This window comes from Rissa tridactyla, chromosome 6, assembly GCF_028500815.1.
Source record: "Rissa tridactyla isolate bRisTri1 chromosome 6, bRisTri1.patW.cur.20221130, whole genome shotgun sequence".
Classification (NCBI taxonomy): Eukaryota; Metazoa; Chordata; class Aves; order Charadriiformes; family Laridae; genus Rissa; species Rissa tridactyla.
Window position 1 is genome coordinate 4,022,032 of NC_071471.1, and position 16,588 is coordinate 4,038,619.

At 37.7% G+C, this 16,588-nt stretch overlaps 1 protein-coding gene across 13 annotated transcripts in view; it reads right to left on the reverse strand.

The window, feature by feature from the left end:
• NAALADL2 (N-acetylated alpha-linked acidic dipeptidase like 2) overlaps positions 1–16,588 on the reverse strand; it is a 647,972-nt gene that overhangs the window by 292,580 nt on the left and 338,804 nt on the right. For all 13 annotated transcript variants that reach the window (XR_008467120.1, XR_008467121.1, XM_054206722.1 and 10 more), the window contains one exon: positions 3,650–3,793. Coding sequence is in view for 11 of the 13 variants with exons in the window: in XM_054206722.1 (XP_054062697.1) it covers positions 3,650–3,793 (144 nt within the window). In the remaining 2 variants the exon portion in view is untranslated. The remainder of the gene's footprint in view (positions 1–3,649; positions 3,794–16,588) is intronic.

Genomic DNA, 16,588 nt, shown 5'->3' on the forward strand with positions numbered 1-16,588 from the left:
TTCCTGTAACTGGAGTCAGACTGCTCAGGCATGCTAGGTCAGACCAGCTGGCCATCCAGCCCTTATCTCCAGGAGTGACCAACAACACGTATATGGAGAAGAACATAAGAATAGGATGAATGTACAGTGATTCTTTCCTAAGACATTATTGTGCCCTCCAGTGACTCGAAAGTTACTTAGCCAAGGAGGAGAGGTGAAGGGGTGTCTGTGTGTGTGTTTAAACTCTTTTGATTGTTTTTTTCCTCAGTGAATTTTTAAACTCATGTAAATTTTTGACTCGTGTATATTTTTAGCATGCACAATATTCTGTGGCTGAAGAGGAAGGAGGGAAAAGGACCTTTACTCATAGCCATTTATGAATAACTTGAACACTTCCCAGCACAAATCTGTCTCTGTTGGTGACAATCTCTATCTTCTCACTGTTAAAAACAATTTTTATTTTACTTATTGTTTCCTGTTAATTTAAATGTCTACTTAGCCATGTGAACACATTTCCTCATATACCATGTTATCTAGTTTCTTCTAAATTCTAGAGAGGATCTCAGCTGAGACCCTTTCAGACAATATCCCTTGGATCTCCCTATTTACAACTCTGGGAACTCAAATTCCTCGGGGTTCCATTCATCCTCTGAAAAATATAGCACCTTTTCCCTTATGTACCATATGACAATGAAAGCTATTTAATCATGCAAGTTGATCTATGAAATCCTCAGGTCTGCCCTTCTGCCACATACAGCTGGAGACTGATCACTAGTGAAATCCTGGATCTTTCTCATTTTCTGTCTTCTCAGATGCAAATCATATGAATATGAAAATTCACACTTAAAGGCAAAGAGAAAAATCAGATATCTATCTCTAGTGGTTTTGACGATGAGACTTCCAGGCTACCAAACTTCCATTTAACATCAACGTATATGGTCATTAGTGGTGAGGAACACTTTGTAAATTAAATTCCACTAGACGGAATTATTTTAAATACTCAAGAGATTCACTGAAAAGGGATGAGTTGCACGTGACTGAAAGCTACCAACTGGCAGATAACAAACACCAAATAAAGTTTACTGCAACACAGCCAGACTTTCTTCATTTATGTTTACAGGAGTGCTTTAGTTTTACGGCAATCTTCACAGTGTTCTAGCAAATGTCCTAGTAATATTATGTAAAAAAAGAAAGCTTCAGAAGCGTACAGCTTCTCTACAAAACTCCACTCTTAAATGCCTCCTAATTCCCCCTTTTTTGGAAAAAGTTCATGGGAGCACAGAATTTCAGATCAATGAGGATTAACAACAATGCACAATACTAACCAAAAAGCAAATCTAATTGCTAACTTCAACTAACACAAAACTAATAACTAACTTCAATTCTCACTATTCGATATATCTCAGACGTTTCTCTCCATATCCTCCCATTCTCTCTGTCACATTATGTCTCTTGAAAACTGCAAGGCTAAGGGAAAAAAGAGGCAATGTGAGAAAACTATATATAAATGTTTAATCATTACTGATGAATTTGCTGTTCAGCTTTTTGAAACATACTGATGAGAGAATGATGATCATTTTATTCTAACAAATTTTAAGCCAACCAATCATCTGAATTGCTCATTCACCTCTTTTGGCAGATAAGTGATGAGTTCTACGTCAGAAGTGAAATCTCTCTTAAGCTTCTTCAAATCAACAGGAAGACTGCAAATTCAGCCTTCGCTGTTCTCATATGCATTGCTCTGCTCAGCATTTTCTCTTTAGCTATTACTATTATTAACTAGTTATACAAGATTTCTTATCATGAGACCAGTCTTATCTCTTCCATTAAGGCTGCTACTGAACACTTCAGCACACCGTATGCTCCGGCACATCTACAGTTTCACCATTATTTCAAGGCAAATATATCATAATGCATTATAGAATTAAGCAAGGCGTCTTATTATAGACCCTACTTGTGCAATAAATTAAGAATTTTTTTAAAAAATCCCACATGGATTACTGCGGTTCAGAAGCTTTACATGAAATCAAACACAAGCTGTTGCGTTCACCCAGAGTAAGCCGGACATGGACTGGCTCTTAGTAGACTGCTAGCTTGGAATATTCTTTCTTTCCAGAAATTTTCCACCCCACAGAATTCCTACCTTCTCAGGGAATCAAAACAGACATGCTACACCTGTCACAGAAAGAGCAGAATAAGCTGCCCTTTAGGTGATTTTGTCCTGCAGCCTCCACACAAAGCTTTCTGAGAAACAGACAGTGCAGCCCTTTATCTTGCTAAAATGAGTATCATTTGCCAGCCCAAATTCATGCTTTCCTTTAGGCGCTTCAGCTGTTGACAATTCCTACAACACTAGCAAGCTTCACGCATCCTACCTGGAATGGTTAAGCACCTGTTCCTTCCAAAATTACCTTTTCCTGTTTATATAGTCTTTGTCTACTGGTTGTGGGGAAGATCAGCTCATCTTTAAAATATCAGCCATTGATGAAGAGCAATAGTCCTGCCTAACCTCAACAGCTTAAGCCATGAAGCATGAGGTCCTTCGCCCTTTCTTTTTAGTATGCATATCTACAAATGCTAACACAAGCCATAAAATTAATCAACCCTTTTTATGACTTCTTGTATTGTATTCCTATTGCAGAGTAACTTTCCAAAAGCAATAAACGAGTGATAGAGCACATATGCAATAGTACAATCGTTGCCCTTAAAATTTGCTTTTACTGTTCTCATCACAGCATACAGTGGTTAACTTAATTTGTCTCCCCCTTCCAAGACCGCTGCTTCAAATCAATTCATTTAAACAGGCGTTATAATAAAATATACCATTTTTTCTGCATTTTTTTCTGGTGAAAGACAGACCAGTACAAAACAAAAATCAAGACAGAATTAAAGTTTAAACATGCACCCCATCTGGAACATTATCTGGAAGGTGTTCCTTCCTTCACTGAAACACTGTACAGCATCTTTGCTGGAAGACTCCATTCTCTCTTTTCTTCCTCGCATCAGCAATGAGTTTGTTCAAGCTATACTCTGTATGACTTTGCTAACGGCATTATCTCGGAAGAGACACTCTGAATGCATTCTTTCATTACATCTAGCTCTACTCAAGGTATTTTGTTCTTATCATGATGACCGTTTTCCTCCATGAAACGTGGAGGAAAAGGTGCCTGAAGGTTCAGACAACAATACATTATTTATTCTATAGCAGATACAAATTAAGGACCACAGAAAGACGTATCACTGGTTAGAATTATAGTATTATTATCCCAGAGGCAGAAAAAAGACACAGAATAATTTTAATACCGCTACTGGCACCTTAGTGTTAAAATCATATTCTTAGTAGGACAACAAGGCCTAACCCTACTGCAGCACTAACAAAATCTCCCTGTGATGGTATCTAGACAGAGGGGTTTTTGAGTCAATATTAAGAATTACAGCCTAATGACTTACACTAAAGACCTTTTTTTTTTTTTTTTTTCCTTTTAACCAAAACTTCCATCTATCAAATTTTGGGAGGATAATTTTTAGATTGTTCATAGTCTCTTCTAGAAAGCTGCTAAGCAAAAAAAATCATAATCAGTTAAACCTCTTCGTTATTTACAGTTATAGAAAATGGAGTCCTTGAAGAACATTTCATAGTTAGAAGAAAAGATTATTTAAAAAGCATTACCTGTAGCTGGCATTTGGAGGGGTATGCATCTATCTTTTTGGACAACGTCCTCAGGTAAAGAAACTAGTTTTTTGGCAAGCACTGCAGAAATTGGTTGTACTAACAGTGTTGTGAGGTTCAGCCGATTTTGTCTGTAGCTTCCATCTTAAATTAAAAAGAGAAAAGCAATTTAGTAAATGAAAATTAGAAGATTTCTCTTCTGCATCAACAAAACAAAATAAACAAATATCTACAATACAGCTTAAACCAACTGATATAGATAAGCAGTCATTATTTTGTACTTACCTGACTGGAAAAAAAAAATAAATCCTTCAAGAACATGTGCCACTAAATTACATGTACATGTCATAGTATTTGGGGAACAGTTCCACAAGAAAGAAACTGTCAAAGAGTGTGACACAACACAACACAACAAATCTAATTGGTATGTAGTTAAAAGAATCAATGAAAAATAGAAATACTGATCAAAAAACTTTCAAATTGAGCTAAGAACTGAACACAGCACTACAGGGAAGAGCAGACATTTAAACAGCCTGAATTTACATCTTAGTATCTATCTGCACTGAACGATGCTACCGCTCATATGGCTGCTCGTTTTGCTAGGGATGCCAAAATGTTTAAGTTCTACAGAAACTGTGCTGCTTCACACTAAAACTGTTCAAGGGCTGAGCTATCACACAAACAAGCTTTTGTGAAAAATTTGACAAGAAACACACCGCAGAAGTTGCACATTGACGACACACTGGCAACTTGATGAGATGTGCTTCCTTGCATATACCAAAAAGCCTGAAAATGATACACACCTTCCTCTTTTAAAGAATATAATCTGATCATCTCATTGCCTCAAAGTGGGTTCAAAGCAGCTAAGGCGACTATTTATTTTATAAACGCAGGGATATTTCTGTGATAGAAGGTTGAAGGCTCAGCCAAAAGAGGTCTGGAGTAAGAGTGTACTAAACCGACATGTCAAGTGGAAGAAGGTACAGATCAGAAAGCATCAGAATACTTCATTTACAGCTTTAATATCTTAAGAAGCCACAACACAAACCTCACATCTTAAAATCTCCCTTCAACTGAAAAAAGTGTTTTCCAGACTGTCCAACATTTAAGCATGGGAAGATTTCTGATGAGTTGAGATATTTTGGGAGACCAACTGACAGAACTGGGAAAAAAAAAAAAGCAAACTCTGCACATGGAAATGCTCTGAAGCACTTCAGGACAAGATGCTCATCTGTTTTTCTCAATTATTTCAGCTGGCCTAATAAAGGCACCATCTCTTCCTATAGAGAGCAAGAATATTCTTGCAGACAAAAAGCTCACCACAGAAAACGAGAGGAGGTCCATAGCAGGGGGCAGAAAACAGCTCTAGAACAACCTGCAAAACTCTAAAAGCCTTCCAATAGACCTGCCCATACTGAATCGTTTCCCAACTTCCAGCTAGAGATTCAGAATACAAGGCGCCTCTGCGAGACCTCTATAAAACAGATACCACATCTTCTGTTGACATGGAGTTCTTTTACAACCAGAAGGCATCCTTTACATTCTGTGTGACTACAACCACAAAGTGAAGAAGCTATCAGAAATCAGCAACACACGTTCTAATAAATGTCCACAAAATTACTAACAGGAGTGTTGTTATTGAACCACAATATAAAAAAATCCAGAAGCATCCTCCTTTTTTTTTTTTTCGTTCACCATTAATACACATTGAAAGTGTTATCAGTCTTGACTTTGAAAGAATCAAATTTTTAAATGGAAAGGTGACACTGGTTCAAAACACGATAATTTAGAATAAGTTTTGTCTTATTGAAGTCGGGGGGTTGAAAAGTTGTTACTTCAGTAAATTGACAGAAAAATCAGTTTGCTCAACGTATGAGAGTCTGTTTTTGGAATCAGAATCCTAAAATGTCCTTCAGATATATTAAGACATTGTTTTCTGTCTATTGTTTGTCAATCTGCAGACTGTATTACAGGCGAAACCAAGCTCAAACCTTGCAGATGAAAAGCATCTCTCCTTTCTCCATCGGCCCACAACTTGAGCTTCACACCTGAGTAAACTGTGAAAGATACACTTTTGAGAACGACTCACACGAGAAAACCTCCCAAGTTTAAAAACGAATCATTTCACAATAGAAGATGGGGTTTGAAGTATGGGATTAAAAAGAAAAAAAGAAAAAAAAAATTAAAAAACATTTAAAATATAGAAAGGGAGTTAAAATATAGAGAGGAAAAATTAAGGTACCTGGAAGAAAAGCCTTCTAATAGCAGGAATTCATAAAGACTTGCCTAGGCAAGTGGTAAAATCTTTACAACTGAAATATTTTCAAAGAAAAGATTAAATAAACATCTGTCAGGAGTGACGTAGATATGGCTGATCCCCTCCCTGAGGGAAGGTGCTAGATTAGATGACCTCTTGACATCTTTTCCAGGCCTGATTTCTATGTGGTGCTCTAGTAATTGAACTTCCTGAACTATTTACAAAAAAAAGCAGTATTGGAATTAATATTAAAAAATGCTTTAAGGAAAAAAAAGTAAGAGTTCCTTTCCCTCTGCCAGCCCTTGCTTAGTTGCCTTGAGAGTAGCTTGTTTAGGAGACTGAGGAAAGCTATCTGCGTCACGATCAGGATTCAAAAGTAAAAGACTGAAGACCGATCTCCCCAGTAAAACACAGTGCACCGTGAAAAATCTGGAGACTTCCAGGGCTACTAGTTAAAGCACAATCATTCAGTTTTTAAATACCCGTGGGCTTGGTGCTGTACCAATTGCAAAATAGCGTGGTGCAACTTCATAAAGAAACTAACATATCGACAGAACTTTGCGAGATTTTTGCTTGCTCTTCCCCCGCTGGATGCCAAACTCCAGGGAGCACGTAGTGTTTTCAGGATCTGTGAGCACAACAAATGCTTCAAGAATTACTTAAATTTGAGATTTTGCTTATAAGAAAATTCAGTTTTATAGCATGAAAATCTTCCAAGAAACAGAATTCTCTCCTCTACACAAGACTAAGAATCTAACCATGCCAGGCCTAAACTCGCTATTGGTTTAAGAAAGACTCTAGAGAACATACTGGAATGCAGGAAGAAAAATACGTTCATCAACTATTAAGTTAATTTTAGGAGAACAAGGAGAGGGAATCTTTAGAAAGTTTCTTCATAGAAAGCGAGGACTACACTTCCACTTTCGCAATGACTGTGTTTTGTGTTTTCTTCTTCAACACAACCACAAACCTTGAGCATCGGTTTCCACACTGCTCAGTCTGGGATACACGCGTGTAACCTAGCGTTTTAGAGTGTTCTATCACTTAACTTACTGGCATTGATAACACACTCTGAGCTTTCTGAAAAGTTTTTACTGGAAGAATTTAGCAGAAATACTTGTGTACCATATGCCACTCAATTCTGAGTTGAAGTACAATTTTACCATCACTTCAATAACTTTTGTCAAAGCTGAAAAAATCAGAGCACATGAAACAGAAGAGAGTTAGTCACAACCGCATACTTCTCCAGTCAAAAGAATATTGCTTTACGCACAGATTCTTCAGTATTATGCAGTTAGGCTTTTATTTATTTTTCTCTAAAAAGTTTGTACCATAAGAATCACATTTCTGTTCATTTTTATTTAAATTCCAGATTCAGAGAAAGATTGGACAGAATATTGTATTTCATCGTTACCTGGTTATTAAAGTCAGTCTCTGACAAGATCTGATAAAACAAAAAGTTACTAAATAAAACTGTCTAAAAAGTTTACTGATAAAATTCATTAAAATAATTCATTCTATGACCTGAAACACTGTTTTAATGATGTACCCACCAAAATACAGAAAAAAAGCAGCCTGACTGAACACTGAACCATAATTGTACATACCCACATCTTTGACTTTCTGCGGCATTAATAATAGAGCAGTATTAGTTTTGAAATACTGGAAGTGAATGGCTCATTAATTCTTCACCTTAAGCTTAATAGAAGTTTGACAAACAGTTTTATGCTGAGAATAGACACTCCAACCAGGAATTCACAGCACAGGATGAGGGAAAATTAGAGCATAAAAGACAGAACAAACTGCGTTTGGTCAAATAAGATGCTTCTGGCGTTCAATTGCCCAAAGTGAACAGTTAGTTCACTGCATTTCTGTGAAAGAGGTACTCTGCCATTGACACGTTCCCAGCATTTCCTCTGCACTGCCCTTTGTCAACACTCAATCTTGTATTAACCATCAGAAAAACAAAGACGTATAAACTGACACATCATAGACATTTGTATTATTTGCGCTTTGAACTTGTATACAGCTTCCCCCCCAACTTTGCTGATACGTTCAACAGCTGGTAGGCTTCCTCTGGTTCTCATGAAGCTAACCACAATGGTTCCTTTATATGTCCCTGCAAAATCAGTTTATCTGTGGTTTTCCTGACTTACATCTAACCACACGCCCAGACTGAAAGGGACCTACTACAGGGAGACTCCACCAGCTGATTGGTGGCTCTGGGTACTAAAACCACATCACTACTATTAATCATAATAATTCTGCTATGCAGCAGCTATTTCATTACATCTTCAGCTACAGCTGCTTCCAATACTGTCCATGAGCAGCATTTTTAAGACAGACATGACTCTTCGACTCAAAAAGCAGCCATCAATTAAGCCTTCACCATTAGTACTGCTAGACAAGACTTGCACTGCCACGTTGGTGCATTATAGCGCAAGATTTGAGGGGGTTTTTTTGTTGCTGCGGGTTTTGCACGTTGCTCTTTCAATGAATAGTTCCATAAAGTAGCACCTTTTCCCAAGACAAATCTTACTGACTTCCTACAATACTTTTCAATGGCACTATTAGTATGAGTATCGTCAGACTCCTATGAAATTGCAGGAGTTGGTTCAAGCAGATTCTTAGAATACACATCCCCTCTAACCCGTGACATAAAATGCTCCCAACTGCTACACCTCACAAAGTCACTGACGTATTTTTTTCCTTCCTAAATTTTCTCTTTGAACATGGGAAGAAAAATAAACTGCTACTGACGGTCACTTCTTGCTGTAAATGGATACAGTGAGATTGCTGATGCGGAAAAACTGGTGCTGTTCTCTAAGCACTTATGAACAGGAAACTCTGGGAAAGCCCCACATCTGCTCAGTGTTTGGACTTTCAAAGTCAGATACATGTTTTCTGCATACGATGTCATCCATCTCTCTAAAGCAAAGAAAATGGTGCTGATCACCCTATGGTCCTTAAAATGGAGGTCAGAATGGATTTCATTAATGGGAAGGAGAACACCATAGCTTTAGACTTAGTATCTTGAAAGTATAAGGTAAAAATATCAGCAAGGATAAGAAAAAGAACTGGTATAGAAAAATATAGTTAGTCCAGAGAAGAGCAGAACCTGGAGCAGATGCTTATGGAGTTGAAGTGGTAACAAGCAGTTTCCTGCTATGTCTTCATTCAGTTCTCTATGAATTATCCAGTAGAATTACAGTGTGGAACATATGTCAGTTTTGAAGTACACTGCTTCACTAGCCACTGGTAGTAATACGAAGGAAAAGAAAGACATTTGCTTCTCTTCTGTAAAAAAATAACTTTGAAATTCTGCAACGAGGGATTTTAACAGCAGCCCCAAGTCAGGGCTTTCAAAGCAGCTTTACAGGCAACGAAGCATGAGATGATGAACTGTTCTGCCGATGACAACAGCATTGTGGCAGCTTGCATTTCAGCAGGCATGATTCACAAATGACAAGGGATGCTTAGAACTATGTACTGATTTGAGATATGGCTAAGAAAGGCGGCCGTGCCTATAAAAGGTTTACGCACACTTATAGAAAACATAGAACTTAAAAGGCAGTGAGGATCACCTAGAAGGAAAATAAGTTACTGGGAATACTTGGAAAGTATGTGAAAGACATTTTCAACTTTTTCTTTGCATTGGTGATGGATAAAGAGACTTCTTTAAAAACACTTTTAAAAAAATTCCACATACTCCTGACATCAAGAGTTAACAAAAAGAGTTTAGAATAAAAACAAAGATATCCCACCATCTGTAATAAACTCCCAAGAGTTAACAAGACCATATATTCATCGATGTATACATAAAAATACATAACACTATAGAGATATTGTTTTGCTTTACAAAGTGCATTCACAGTATTCTGTTTACATCACATTTTGGCAACGGAGTGGATGAAATCTGAGTATATATTACCCAAGACTGTCTCTTTAAACAGATTTCTGTTGGCCTTAAAAATAAAACCAGAAATTCTATAGTTGATATAAGAAGAAAATATACCTCTAGAACCTGTTGTCATCTCTCCCCCCTCAATGAAATGTGCTTAACCATTATGAAAGAGAAAAAAATGTCACTCCCCTGCCTTAGCGCAAATCACTCTTGTCTTAATGCCTACTTAATGTACTTTAAAAATACCGTCAGTCTTGCTTCTTTTTAAGATAAATACAATAAAAAGCAACACATTTACTTTGTAAAAGCAAAACTGCTTTGACACACTGATGCAAAAACATCTCATTAATCCCCCGTTCCCTTCTAAAAATATTTAATAAAATGGCAAGAATAAAAGAAAAAAGCAAACCAAAAACCTCCTCACAATACTCTCACCTTTTTGAATCCCCCTTTCCACAGAGCTTGTTACAGTGGTTAATAATTAAAATGACACAGAAGTCGCCAAAACAGGGCAAAATTACATAACACTTCTACACCAATTGACATGGAAGTAATTTTTTTCCTTTTTACATATCCTACAATAGTGTAACCTCTACGGAAAAGAAAGAGCAATTCTGCCACATATTACAAATAGCTAAAACATTCTTATGTCCTCGTAACAATGGAATGCAACAGGGGAGAAAGGACAAGGTAATTCTCAGTTCTTCCTGTGTTACCAGGTGCTTGTCTCACTACGGAACTGAAAGTCAGTCTCCACTGACAGCAGTGGGAGTCTCCACTGACTGGGCCATGGGACGTACAAGCTACTGTCCAGCCTTTTGACAGTGATGGTAGATGTTCAAAAGGGTTGAAAGAAGTTGTATGGGTTGTAAGACAAAAAATAAACAGCCGTCAATACTTGAAAAATAAACTTATTTTAAAAAACCCCCAAAATCATAAATTTCAGTTTCTGCACAATTTGTTCTTCGCATGCATGCTGAATTCAAACCAGCACCTTCAAAACTTTGGTATTTAATTTTGGATCCTATTTGAGGTATTCCTGATGCCAAACCATCTGCTTAGCATCTTCTGTCTTCATTACATTTAAGAACATAGGTGCTTCACAACATAAGAGTGTGTGGGGGGGGGAATAATCAGGGCTAAAAACAATGGAAACACTCGAAAACATTAGCTACCTAACAAATTGACTACAAGTGCTGCAACCATGTTATCTGAGTCTTATATTGGATAGTAAGTATCATTAAGGACTGCAAAAATAAATACTGCGATTCTTACTTAAACTTTAAGTCTTTGCACCGAATTAGAGATTCAAACATAATGTGATAAAATAATTCTATGACGAATTTATTGTTAACTGATATTTTGTATTTTCCTAAAATATGTAGAGGTATTAACCAAATGGAATTCAGTAAAACTGCTTGAAGTGATTGCTCTGATGTTCAGAATTACTGCATAATCCAAAATCTTAAATACCAGACATATACTTGGACTTTTTTTTTTTTTTATCTTCTTCTGAGATAAAAACTACTTCATGAATCCTATGGAAGTCTATGTTTGAAATGTACCTATTTGCTGCTCCCAGAAAACATATTTCCCAGACTATTAACTCTACAATGTTCTTGAACCGGGAAGTGTGTATGTACGTGCGTGGGCATGAGGGAACCCAAATCAAAGTGATGCACTACGCTTGACAGAGGAGGCTTTATAAAACTGAAATACTATAGAACATTTTGAATTCAAGTGCCAAACACATTATGGAATTTGTTATCAGTTTCATTGAAAAAATATACATTGGTCTGTGTCTGAGCGCTACTTGGTTCCACCCCATCTGCCTATATACCCTGGGTCAAGTACAGCCCTGGCTCAAGTTTACTGCCCCGACCGTGGTTGTGCTATGGATGAATTTGGCCTGTTCTGTTGGAATGGTCACAAAAAATGTCATTGGATCCCACATTCTGCTTCTGCAAGTTTGGATTTAAATATTAAATTGTTTTTGAAAACAAGAATTTTGAAAACATCAAATTATGTAAGAGTAAGGTACTATGTAAGTGATTCGAAACCTATTCCATATTTTGTATTTTATAATATAGTTCATAGATACACATTTATTCTTGAACATAAGCACTTTACATCTGCTTCCATAATGCTTTTTACCTCGAAGGTAAGTAAATGACGTTTCTTTTAAAAAAAGAAAGTTACAATACTCAGATTTTAGAACTCTTTTTTCCCACCTGCAGTGCCATATTCCAGTCAGACTTACGTCGTTTCTGATACTGGTTTCCTTCTCCTGTCTGGTAGCAGCCCACAGTGAGACAAACAGCAATGATGATAATGCAGCAGCTCTCCGGCTCTGAGCGGGCAAGCAGCTTTTCTCCAGCTGATGGCTAGTTATAATAATTGGCTGCTTATTATCTCTCCCGTGATTTTTGAAGAAGATGAGAATAGGGAATAACTAGTATCGGTCAGTTTACTTTTTGTTTGCACAACAGAACCAAAGACTTCTCTCCCTCCTGCAAAGAGGATCCAGGTACCCACCGAGCACGAGCGTCCTGCTCCACAGTGGGACCATTAAGTCACACTAACAGATACGGCACAAAGCACCTCCTGTATGAATTACGTTTCCTGTTAACCACTTCAAGAAATAAGCAACTTTGGGCACATTCAAGAGTTAATGGGTTGGTGTTATAGTTTGTTCCCTCAAGAAACAAACCTTGTTTTTCTACACTGGTGATAGCCACTACAGACAAAACAAACGAAAATGAGACACGGATACAGATTTCCTTCCCTTCAGTGATGATCAGGACTACAAATAGCAAAATAACTGTCTTGCTTTAGGTGAAATATGTTTGCAGCAGCCAGAATATACATCAGGTTACATATGCCATCATTGTTCTGGTTATGAACAAGCATGGAGTCCTGTTTACCCACAATAATGAGATTTATTGTTATTAAAAATAATAAAAGCCCCATAACACTCTACAAGGAATGGAATGGAAATAGAAAATCTCTAAGAAAACACTGAAAGTGACAGGTTTAGGATACCAATTATTTTGTTTATAGCACGTAGTGAACACTGCAATGACTCAGAATCACATGCTGTCTGTATATATTTGGTGGACAACATGAAATAAAATTGCATATGTTATGTGTGGTACGCTATGCTTTTCTTATAATAATATATATCTCTGATTTATTCTTCCATATTTGTTTGAAACCATGGAAAGTCACATTCTGGCTTCAGTTTGATGACATACGGGGTCATCCAAGGGTCTGAAGTCTCCCCCTTCTCCCAGAGCTTGTTACTTACTCCTCTCCCGACCCTGCAGTGCCATTACTTGTGCCAGCACAATTGTTTCAGTGGCCACACTATGAATCAGAGCAGCAAACTTTCTTGAAGTTCTTTAAAGCTACATCAGTTCCCCAACCCATGTCATGGCAGTGCTCTTAACAGATAAATCAGCAGAGCGGGAGGTGACCTGGGACAAGGAGGCTGATGGGGTGGCAGGAATTCCTCCAATTTCTCCCAAAGCCTTATACTGTCAAACCACCATTACAGAGCATACTCTTGTCCGCTAGGACACAAAGTCACTGTTCCCTGGCACAGAATGACACTTAAATATGCACATCAATTCAAAAGCTACTTACAGCTTTAAAAAAAAAAAAAAATCTTCATAGTTTCCATTTTCTCTAGGGGTCTTATTTTTAAAACAAAATGCTCGTATTTTGATTTGTAAGGGAGCATCACCTCACCTTAAATTTGAAAAATCAGAGCCTGATAATACAATCCTCACACAGGAAAAAAAAAGTTACTGTTTTAGAGTCTGGTTTATGTAAGAACTAACTGGTAAATTTATCATAATCATTCAATAGTTGAGTAATGACTGATCAGAAATGAAATGTTAATCACAGGTCGGACCCTAATGGACAAATGCCTACATACAACTAGATAACCAGAGTCAAAAGCACCCAGAATCCCCTTGTCAGCTCAAGGACTATTTTAAATACTGAATCACAGCACATACATTGAATCAGCTTTCTGCAGAGACTTTTGGTTCTTTCCTGCAAGGGTTGTAGCAAACCAACAGCATGTCCCCTGTCGGCTCATATGTAAAAAATGCTGCTTTACATGTGCTCTGTTGACTCAGACCTCAGTAACGATTACTGTTCAGCTGACATTATGGAACATTCCTGGACTGGTGTATGAGGTATTTACTTTTATTCTGTATGAATACTCTGATTTAAAGTAACAATTCTATGCATGTTGCATTCCGGTATTAGGGTACAGAACTGGTTATTTTTTTTTCTCCTTTTTGTCTCTATACTAGGTTAATGAATGTCAAATCCTGGACTGCTTTCTCTTCTCATTCTGCGCAGCTCTGTAGCTCCCCCTTGCCACATTTGTTTTCTCAGCAGCAAAATATTTCTGAAGTTCTTCGTTCGTAACTGTAGATAATAGCATTTCACTCACAAAAAAAAAAACCACCCAAAACAAACAACAAAACACTCCCTTGCTTTCTCTTTTGACTGCCATCTGTTAAGCTTCTCCTCAGAGAAATTAGCAAGTTTCCATATTGGATCTCTGAACTGCAAATATGCCATCATCTGCAAAATTTATGAAAATAATCCCCATTGGAAAAGATAATAGTCTCATATAAAATTACCAGAGAAGACTGAAACATAAACAGGGGGCATTGTCCAGATATTATATGAAGGCCGCTCACGGCCCCTGGACAAACAGACCAGACTGGGCAATGTCAGAACTACAGAATAGTTGAGTTTGGAAGGGATCTGTGGAGATCGGTGAAGGACAAGTCACATGCTCAAAGCAGAGTCAACTAGAGCAGGATGCCCAGGACACTGTTCAGTTAGGTTTTGAGCATCTCCGAGCACATGCCAAAATCTTTCTGGGCAACCTCTCCCAGTGCTTGACCACCCACACCATAAAATAGCTTTTCTTAGGCCTAAGGGGAATTTCCTGTATTGCAGTTTGTGCCTGTTGCCCCTCCTCCATTCCCTGAATACCGCTGGAGAAGAAACTGGCTCCACCTTCTTCCGCACTCACACCAAGTATTTACACACATTGATAAGATCCCCACCAGCCTTCTCTGCTCAAGAATAAACAATCCCACATCTCTTAGCCTCTCCTCATACGTCAGATACTCCAATCGCTTAGTCATCTTCACGGCCCTTTCACTGCACTTGCTCCACGATGTCCACGTCGCTCCTGTCTGGGGGAGCCCCGAACCCGACCCAGCACTCCTGCTACCATTTCACCAGTGCTCAGTGGAGGGAAGCATCACCTCCCTTTGCCCACTGACAACACTATTCCTAACGCAGCCCAGGATGCTGCTGGACACCTTTGCTGCCGGGACACATGCTGGCTAATGCTTGACTTGTCTACCAGGACCTGCAGGTTCTTTTCTGTCTAGCTGCATTCCAGCTAGTCATCAGTTCTTCTCAAGATCCTTAATTTATCCTGTTTATAGTACAGAGTGGAGAAAGAGATAAGCTCTGGAAATCCTAGAATTCTGAATGTACGGAAATCCTTGTAACACATATCGGTTCATTTCTTGGATTACAGAACAGAGACAAATAAACTAATCTATTTGCAGCGCTCCTCAGAGATGTAAACACTGGTATTTAATTTACTTAATAACCTGCTTATGTATTTGCAATGTTTATTATGTTCATGCTGACTACTGTAACTGCTGTATTCAGCTTCAGACGGCTATTACAAACACCCATGAGAACTGCATTTTATTTTGCGCACAAGAGCACATTATATGAGAATATTCATTCAAAACTCCGAATGGAGTCCTTGGCCCAAAATGATTCCTGAAGCACCTCTCGTAAGAAGCTGTGCACCCTCACTGAGGTAACGGGCACAACTGAATTCGCGTTACCTGAGATGAGCATGCCAAATAAATCATTTTGGTGAAATAACAGAGTTGAGGAGCTAGTTAATGTTTAGGCTAAACCCCCTGAAATTCAAGGGCAATTTAAGTCCGGAAGATCAGAAGCAAAGAAAATTTTAAACAAAAAAGAAAATGAGGCAATACTTTAAAAAATAATTTCTTGTTAAAGAAGGGTAGACTAGCAGCGTCATTTCAGAATATTATATTTAAGGCCATGTCTTAAATTCTAAGTCAGTGATAAACATAATCTGCTACACATATTTTTGAAAAATGCTACTTAGGATTATTTTTCGAAGTAAATACTTAAGAACAACAGCTCCACAAATATAATGGAGATTATTGCCAAATATAGCTATTAAAATTCTGCAGAAAGTAAGAATAATATAATCTCTATTATTACAGAAAACTGATTTAAATGGGAAGTTTCCCTTTCAATCATCCAATGTTTTGAAATTTATTTCAAATGCCAGGGATAATTTGATGTTTGCCTTCTCTGACTACAGTAATTCCTTATTGATGAATATTACATTTCTCTGTAAAATACATTTCCTGCTCAATTCAAAGCAGCCTTCGCAGGTAAAAACCAATCTGTACCCAAATCTCCCATACCACGCTACTTCCAGTTACAGCTCATATTTCCACAGCTGTAAATTACTGCATTATATCTTTGCTCTGTAGAAAAAAAAGGTTTTTGTTTGTTTTGAAATAAACTGTTTTTTCCTCCCAAAGTTATTATGCAGTCACTACTTTCTTATTGTTTGGTTTTTTGGTGTTTGTTTGTTTGTTTCCAAATATTTTTGTCTAGTTTATATTCACATATAAACTAATGTAGTCACTAGCAGTAACCTTTTACAGTGAAGTTT